This window comes from Osmerus eperlanus, chromosome 16, assembly GCF_963692335.1.
Source record: "Osmerus eperlanus chromosome 16, fOsmEpe2.1, whole genome shotgun sequence".
In the NCBI taxonomy this organism is placed as follows: domain Eukaryota; kingdom Metazoa; phylum Chordata; class Actinopteri; order Osmeriformes; family Osmeridae; genus Osmerus; species Osmerus eperlanus.
This window is the reverse complement of record NC_085033.1, coordinates 14892760-14901718: the sequence shown is the minus strand read 5'-3', so window position 1 is coordinate 14901718 and position 8959 is coordinate 14892760. Positions and strand designations below refer to the sequence as shown.

Here is an 8959-nt window from a genome sequence, read left to right as displayed (position 1 = left end):
TGCGGATACCAAAAGCCCCATTGTGGTAGGTGCATGTGCACACCATTCCCGGGGGAAGTGCAGATCTCAGGGGAGGAGCGTTGGAGTGTTGGGATGAGGGGATCTCCTCTTTCATTATTTCTCTCTGTCGTCGTTGTCTTTTGCTTTCATTTGTCTGACCAGCAGAACCCTGATGCCAGCCATACTTAGGTGTGTCCCTCTAGATCAGGCACCCCTCCAGGTCTCGGTTCCTCCAGGTCTTGGTTCCTGTAGATCTTGGTTCCTCCAGGACTTGGTTCCTCCAGGTCTTGGTTCCTGTAGATCTTGGTTCCTCCAGGTCTTGGTTCCTCCAGGTCTTGGTTCCTCCAGGACTTGGTTTCTCCAGGTCTTGGTTCCTGTAGATCTTGGTTCCTCCAGGTCTTGGTTCCTGTAGATCTTGGTTCCTCCAGGTCTTGGTTCCTCCAGGTCTTGGTTCCTGTAGATCTTGGTTCCTCCAGGTCTTGGTTCATCTAGATCTTGGTTCCTCCAGGTCTTGGTTCCTCCAGGTCTTGGTTCCTGTAGATCTTGGTTCCTCCAGGTCTTGGTTCCTCCAGGTCTTGGTTCCTGTAGATCTTGGTTCCTCCAGGTCTTGGTTCCTCTAGATCAGGCACTCCTCTTGATCTCAGTTCCACTAAGTCCTAAATCTTGGCCACCACAGATCAACATTGTATATTTTAGGGTTCCACAACCTAGAGGCCCGATTAAAAATATTTGAACGGGACCCTTGGTGGGCTCTTAGAGTATAGTCTCCCATACACGAGTCTCTAGGTCGGTCTCTCTTTAGGTTGGTCTCTCTGAACAGTCCCTTTCTGTTTCTCAAGCCTTCACAGCTCCTACAGGTCCTCTGTCTTCGACCGTCTGATAATAAACCCCTCTGCTGCATCTCAGCTTCGTATGTGACTAGCAAACCTCCCTCCCCCTCCAGGACTGTGGAAGCATGGTACAGTCTAGACGTGTCCTATAAAGACCACCCCTGTGGTACCAGGAGAGGTTGGTATATTCCACCTTGCCCCCTTCCAGGGGACACCCCAGCTTGACACCCTCCCCTACCACTCCTCTCTCTTTCTCTGAGTTACTATGGCGATATCGTTCAGGCAGCATCGTGGAACTGTTCTTCAAGCATTTCCGTGTTCTTTTAATTTGATTTATTTTTTGATTTTTGCTCCTGTTTTATTTGATTTTTTGTCCCATCTTGTTTCCATTGACAGTTGGATTTTGTGGTACTACTTGCTTTATTTTTTCCTGTGAAAATGCTGTAAGAAAAAGAAAAAAGTGTATAATTTCAACAAGACTGTGTTTGAGTTTGTCAGAGGGCATCTGTAATAAGCTACGTACAATTCTGTTTCTATACAAGCCATAGCTTGGTCTGGCTTCTCTCCTCAGTCTAGCAGTTGAGACGGAAGGCCAGGTGTGTCTTTTGTCCACGATCGAAGATCTTCGTCATTAGTGTACTGATGACATATACCTGTTGTTGAGGGGGACTCTGTTCCACCCTGCTGTTAAAGAAAGCAACAGATGATGTTTTATCGCGTTCGGTTCTTTTGCATTTATTTCAATAAATGGCTTGTTTTATCCGCCATCTTTTGGCATCCGCGTCAGAAGGTTTGTGAGTATTATTTCATTAAAATATATATTTGATGAAACCGCTCCTCTCACATTTGTTGTGGTCTATGGTTACCACACAACACATTTTACTTAGCGTGTAAATAGCGTGTTGTGTGTCGTATGGGTGATTATGACAACAAACACAATGGAACTCTTGTATGGGTCCATGGCAACCGTGGAACACAGAATAAAATAATGTGTATTCTCTGTGTTTTAACTTCATCCATGTTCCACAGTGACGGTACACAAACAGCTCCTTGTGAACAGTGGAGGATAAGCATATACTATACGGTGTCTCTCTTCCCCCTTCCCCCACCTCTCCTCGGCACCGGTTTACAAGGCTGCAGGCCATGTCGATGAGGAGATTCATTATGGATGCTGTTGCCCTCCTGGAGCTTTTCAGGAAGTGAGCTAACACCAAACATGTGGGGAGGACAGAACTCTCTCTCGTCATCACACTCAACATTCTGAACGCAAGGTTACGTGAGGAGAGGTGAGGAGGGACGAGGGGAAAGGATGAGATGAGGGGTGAGGAAGGGAGGAAGAGGGGTGAGGAAGGGAGGAGAGGGGTGAGGAAGGGAGGATGAGAGGGTGAGGAAGGGAGGAGATGAGGGGTGAGGAAGGGAGGAGGAGGGGTGAGGAAGGGAGGAGATGAGGGGTGAGGAAGGGAGGAGGAGGGTGAGGAAGGGAGGAGATGAGGGGTGAGGAAGGGAGGAGGAGGGGTGAGGAAGGGAGGAGATGAGGGGTGAGGAAGGGAGGAGGAGGGGTGAGGAAAGGAGGAGATGAGGGGTGAGGAAGGGAGAGAGGAGGGTGAGGAAGGGAGGAGATGAGGGGTGAGGAAGGGAGGAGAGGAGGGGTGAGGAAGGGAGGAGAGGAGGGGTGAGGAAGGGAGAGATGAGGGGTGAGGAAGGGAGGAGAGGAGGGGTGAGGAAGGGAGGAGGAGGGGTGAGGAAGGGAGGAGATGAGGGGTGAGGAAGGGAGGAGGAGGGGTGAGGAAGGGAGGAGGAGGGGTGAGGAAGGGAGGAGGAGGGGTGAGGAAGGGAGGAGGAGGGGTGAGGAAGGGAGATGAGGGTGAGGAAGGGAGGAGATGAGGGGTGAGGAAGGAGGAGGAGGGGTGAGGAAAGGAGGAGATGAGGGGTGAGGAAGGGAGGAGAGGAGGGGGTGAGGAAGGGAGGAGATGAGGGGTGAGGAAGGGAGGAGAGGAGGGGTGAGGAAGGGAGGAGGAGGAGGGGTGAGGAAGGGAGGAGATGAGGGGTGAGGAAGGGAGGAGAGGAGGGGTGAGGAAGGGAGGAGGAGGGGTGAGAAGGGAGGAGATGAGGGGTGAGGAAGGAGGAGAGGAGGGGTGAGGAAGGAGGAGATGACGGGTGAGGAAGGAGGAGATGAGGGGTGAAGAGGAGAGATGATGGGGGAGGAGAGGAGAGGAGGAAAGGATGCAGGGAAAGAAGGGGAAAGGATGCAGGGAGAGGAGTGGAGGATGCAGGGAGAGGAGAGGAAGGGAGGGAGAGGAGAGGAGGAAAGGATGCAGGAGAGGAGAGGAAGGGAGGAAAGGATGCAGGGAGAGGAAGGGAGGGAGGGGAGAGGAGGCCACTGTAGACTAGTATGGTAGTGCAGTCTTGGTCTTTCCTTCTCCTCTTCTCCCTCTTCATCCTTCTCCTTCCTCCCTCCTCCTCTGAGCTATGTGAAGGGATGAAGCCTTCTGTAAGCTCCTTGTGAGTCACCCTACTCACACACACTCACACACACAGTCACACACACACACACACACTAAAGCTTTGGGCAGGCTTCTCTTATTCTCTCCCTCTGGATCCTCTCCATAGAAACACCAAAAGAAGATCAGCCAACGAGAGTATTTTAGCTAGCCCCCTACAGGCAGTCTTACAGCTAACTTGGTATTTTAGCCAGCTTCCTACTGCTCAGTCCAGTAGCTAGGAGAGTCCTTCATCTGTCTTTTCAGCTGTCATAGCGGCACGACCACAACGCACTAGCGAGCAGGCCTAAATTCCTCCCGCCTTCTCAAGTGAGTCGCACACAATCACGTTCAGACAGGCTCAGACGCTAGCTAGTCTGTTTCTTATGTACTAAGCTAGCTACGCTTCTAGATATAATTCATCTGCCAACTGTGTGTGTGTGAGGAACGTTCATATTTCTAATCCTTATCATTTAATGGATCGATTCATCCAGTCTTGAGCGTGTTGTGCATTACACCATGGGCGTAGCCAACTGCTCGTGCTAGCCCAACCGCTGTGTAACACTGGGTCTTACTGACATCTAGCGGTGAATAATTTTCACAACGGAGCGAGAAATAAATTTAATGACAGATGCCGTTCGTGGTTATTAACCATTTAATAAATGAACGGAAATTTAATAAATTGATTTTGCTCAAATGTAGATAATGTGTGTTTGGTTCTGGATGATCTACGTTTAATGCCCACGTGTCCTACTGACCCGGAAATAAAACAAACAATCGGCGACCTTTCAACTCCGCCCCTGCCCACAGTGTACGTGGAGAAATAAAATGAACAGTTGTCCCTCTATTCTCTCATTATTTAAGGAATTTGGTTGGATAAAGAACAGCCACTGCTAAGATCCGAACTGAAACGACGAATAACATAGCCAGTGTTATCATCTTGACCTGTAGTGTATGTGGTTGCTACGTTTTTCATTTGACAGCTCCTGGTACTGTAAATGACAGCTAGCATTTGCTAACGCTAGCATCGTTACTAGCTAGCCCATTAAGCTCGTTAGGAAATCTTAGCATTGTTTTAAAATGCATATACGTTTTCCAATGACAGCAAGCTAGCAAGCTCTTAGATCCGTCGCTACTGTGTCTTTCCACGAACGGTTGTTTTGTGAAGAATAACGGCTGATCCGAAACTATGTCTCCGATGGGGATTCGGCTGTCGCCAGTCGGAGTGGCCGTATTTTGTTTACTCGGGCTCGGTGTTATCTACCACCTTTATGCCGGTGTAATCTCCAGCCGGATAGCCGCCTTCCGGCAGAGGAAGACGGTTGACTTGCGGGACCTGCTCGCGCTGTCGGTGGAGGCGGCGGTGCAGGGCGGCCTGGAGGTGAAGAGAATTAGGGAGAATAACGTCCTGGAGGAGAAAACGAAGGGGAAAACGAAGGAAGGAGCCAGCGAGAAGCTGACCCTGGGAGACCTGTATTCTCACAAGAAGATGTATTACCTGATTAAAAATACTTACCCGGAACTGACGGTATGAGAGGGATACTCTAACTGATTATTACAAAAATTGACACTGTCCAATGACACTTTTGGTGTTTGGACCATTGCCTATCAACATTGCTATTGGTTGAATGCAATCTATCGTACGAGTCTCACTTTGACATTTACTTTGAATGGGTCAAACGGGATTCTTTTTTTTAAGTGATGGGTCACATTTGCACTTGTAGCATACTACTTCAGTTCTCTCTCTCCCTCTCGCTCTCTCCCCCTCATCCCCCCCCTCTTACCTCATCCTCTGTAAATATTGACTATCAACATTGATAGTGATTGCAATGCTCTCTATAGTGCGAGCCAAGTCTCCGTTCTGACATGCAGTTTGAAAAGGTCACATTGTACTAAGCAGGAGCAGGAGGGGCAGATTTTACTTCTTCACTTCTCCCTCCCTCCCATCTCATTGACACCTCCGTCTCCGTGACAACGCTGCCTCTCCGTGCAGGTGAACTCGGAGGAGCATGACTCGTCGGTGGACGAAGTGTTGGTCTGGAGCCGTGATTTCCCTGAGGACATCCTCCAGGGGGTCCGTCCCGGACACCTGGTCCCTGCCGACAGCATCACCGTGTGGATCGACCCGCTCGACGCCACCCAGGAGTACACCGGTACGACCAATCACAGCATGGTAGAACTCTCCGACAGCCAATCACAGTGTAGGCGTGAGTCGGTACGACCAATCGTAAGATGATAGAACACTCAGACAGCCAATCACAGTGTAGGAGTGAGTCGGTACGACCAATCGTAAGATGATGCTTTTATCCAAAGAGATACTGGAGATAAACAGACAGGTTACCCTGGAGACAGACAGGTTACCCTGGAGACAGACAGGTTACCCTGGAGACAGACAGGTTACCCTGGAGATAGACAGGTTACCCTGGAGATAGACAGGCTGGTCTCACTAGATATAGACCAATTACTGGAGGTAGCTTGGTGGCTAGGCTAGCTACCTGAGCAGGTGTGTCCAGGTTGTTTATTGTAAGGGCAGAACTTTTTAGGTGTGGTCAGTTTTCCCAGCCTTTCTGTTTGTTTGTGTGTGTTTGTCTGTGTGTGTGTGTCTGGTGTGTCAGGCCTGTGTGTGTGTGTCAGGCCTGGGTGTGTGTGTGTGTGTAAGGCCTGTGTTTGTGACAACAGTGTCTTGTTACCTGCAGTGCCTGTTTCACATTTCTGTGTGTGTGTGTGTCTCTGACAGAGAACCTGGTGAAGTATGTCACTACCATGGTGTGTGTGGCCGTGGATGGAAAGCCTGTTATAGGAGTCATCCACAAGCCTTTCACTGGATTCACAGGTAGGGGTGTGTCTTACACACACACTCACACACACAGTCACAGTAAAATAGACCCACACACAAAAAAACACACCTGTGGTGTTGTGTGTGAGGAAGATCTGGTTGCTGGTAGTCTAGCGCCCTCTAGCGCTGGCAGGAAGACAAGCAGCACACATATCTGTTTTTATCTAAGAAACTAGTGGTGGATGAGTGTGTCCACTTCTTTCACTTAATCTCTGTATGGCGCATAACATGTCTGTCTGTCTGTGTCTATGCCTGTGTTTGTGTCAGCGTGGGGCCTTGTGGGACAAGGCTCCAACCTGAAGCCCAGGTCATCCTACAGCTCCACCCCTCCCAGGGTCATCGTGTCGCGGTCCCACTCCGGCGACGTCCGGGCCTTTGTGGAGAACAGCTTCGGGAACAACACTGTCATCATACCTGCAGGGGGCGCCGGTGAGAACTGTCATCTCCTGCGTGTGTGTCTATGTGTGTGTCTATGTGTGTGTCTGTGTGTGTGTCTGTGTCTCTGGTCTCCCTCTTTCTTTTTGTATCTCTTTGTCTCTGTCTCTTTTTCTCTCAGTATCTCTCTCTGTGTGTGTCTGTGTCATTGCTATAACCTCCTCCCTGTCCTCACCTCCCCTCCCTCCCCCCCTCCCTCCCCCCCTCCCTCCCTCCCCCCCTCCCTCCCTCCCTCCCTCCCTCCCTCCCTCTTCCCTCCCTCCCTCCCTCCTCCCCCTCCCTCCCTCCCTCCCTCTCTCCCTCTCTCCCTCCCTCCCTCCCTCCCTCCCTCCCCCCTCCCTCCCTCCCTCCCCTCCCTCCCTCCCTCCCTCCCTCCCTCCCTCCCTCCTCCCCCAGGCTACAAGGTATTGTCCCTGCTGGACGCCAGAGACGAGGAGTACGACCTGGCTGACCTCTACCTCCATACCACCTTCATCAAGAAGTGGGACATTTGCGCGGGCGACGCCCTGCTGAGTTCCGTGGGCGGTCACATGACCACGCTGAAGGGCGAGCAGATCCAGTACTCGGGGACAGCAGGGAACCCGGGGGGGCTGCTGGCCAGCGTGGGGCTGGACCACCGCGCCCTGCTGGAGAGACTGGCGCCCCTGAAGGCCGGCCAGCACTGAGGACGCGCAGGAGAACATGAACACACACACGCAAGAACACACACACAGAAAACATGAACACACACACATGTGAAGATAAACAAACATAAACATGAACACACACACGTGAAGATGAGCACACGCACAGGAACATGAACACGCATAAAACAGGAACTCACACACAAGAACACACACATTCACGCTGACAGACAGAATTAGAGCACAACAAGACTGGATAAGTCAGTCGGAGCAGAACTTAGATGGGACTACACACACACACACACACACACGCAGACACACACACATACACACAGACACACACATAGACAGGCACACACACACACACACACACTCTCTAAATAACTATGTGGACTGGCATGGTGTATTTAAGCCTGGATGTCATCACAAGAGACTTGTCCATCCTCGGGGATGGACAAGTCTCTTGTCCCTGCTACTGAAACTACAACTCCCATCTCTCCATATAGTCTGCCTTTGAACTACAACTCCCATCTCCCTGCCTGTCTGTGGACTACAACCATGTCACCAGCATGTGGTTTATAACTCCTATCTCCAGCACAGTCTGGGAACTACAACTCTCATTTCACTGTGTAGTCTGCCTTTGAACTACAACTCCCAACTCCCCTTCAGTCAATGGACTACAACAATGTTATTAGCTTGTGGTTTATAACTCCCATCTCCAGCACAGTTTGGGAGCTACAACTCATCTCCAGACTTGGCCCCAGTGTTGGGAAGAGCTAGGCAGCTAGCTGTGGAAGTAGCTAGTTCCTAGCATGGCAGCTAGCTGTGGAAGTAGCTAGTTCCTAGCATGGCAGCTAGCTGTGGAAGTAGCTAGTTCCTAGCATGGCAGCTAGCTGTGGAAGTAGCTAGTTCCTAGCATGGCAGCTAGCTGTGGAAGTAGCTAGTTCCTAGCATGGCAGCTAGCTGTGGAAGTAGCTAGTTCCTAGCATGGCAGCTAGCTGTGGAAGTAGCTAGTTCCTAGCATGGCAGCTAGCTGTGGAAGCAGCTAGCTCCTATCAGCTAGCTGTGGAAGTAGCTAGTTCCTAGCATGGCAGCTAGCTGTGGAAGCAGCTAGCTCCTATCAGCTAGCTGTGGAAGCAGCTAGTTCCTTAACCCTGCTGTTAGCAGAAGGCAGCTGTCACTCTGAGGTGTTTCTTTCTACCTGTGTCATACTTCCTGGATTAGGAATAATTGCCCTCTTTGGGGTCCAATGAGAAAGCTGCAAACACGTTCTCATATAGTGATAACGTCTGTTCTGTGGTTCTTTACCTGGCTAGCGGTCGGTTACGTTAGGCTTGTTGACAGGAAGTCTGTTTGGGTTAATGCCGTCACTTTACAGAAGTAAGGCACTGATCAACCAATGAGGTCTGTCGAACCTTCTGTTTACACTGTGAAGACTTCCTTAGTGATGCGATCTCTCTCTCTCTTTCCCTCTCTATCTCTCTCTCTATCCACCTTTCCTAGTTCTGTCTTTCTCTCACTCGCTCCCTGTCTCTTTCCATCTCTCCTTCCCTCTCTCTCTCCCCCTCTCTCTATCAACCTTTCCTTGTTCTATCTTTCTCTCTTTCTTTCGAGGGGTATTATGTAAGCTTGGACGGATTGAAAGTCTGGAAGGTTGGTCAGATAACATGTACAGTATGTTTAAACAGCATCATGGTTATTTGTCAACATCCACCCTACATCTAGCATTCCTTAAATAAAATGTTTTAATGATAC

The 8959-nt window shown here is 50.3% G+C and overlaps 2 protein-coding genes across 6 annotated transcripts in view; both read left to right on the top strand.

The window, feature by feature from the left end:
- The window catches only part of fam110b (family with sequence similarity 110 member B), an 8219-nt gene extending 7583 nt beyond the window's left edge, over positions 1-636 (top strand). Inside the window, exons 2-4 of one of the 5 annotated variants that reach the window (XR_009932449.1) lie at positions 1-284; positions 349-508; positions 573-634. The exon at positions 1-284 is cut by the window's left edge and continues 2357 nt beyond it. The gene's annotated coding sequence lies outside the window, so the exon portion shown is untranslated. The other 4 variants (XR_009932451.1, XR_009932448.1, XR_009932450.1 and 1 more) reach the window with 4 other exon arrangements.
- Positions 637-4088: 3452 nt separating this feature from the next.
- On the top strand, positions 4089-8959 carry bpnt2 (3'(2'), 5'-bisphosphate nucleotidase 2). The gene is made up of 5 exons (XM_062481422.1): positions 4089-4838; positions 5304-5463; positions 6048-6143; positions 6414-6575; positions 6978-8959. Exons 1-5 carry the CDS (start codon positions 4500-4502, stop codon positions 7244-7246), a joined length of 1026 nt encoding a protein of 341 aa, XP_062337406.1. The 5' UTR covers positions 4089-4499; the 3' UTR covers positions 7247-8959.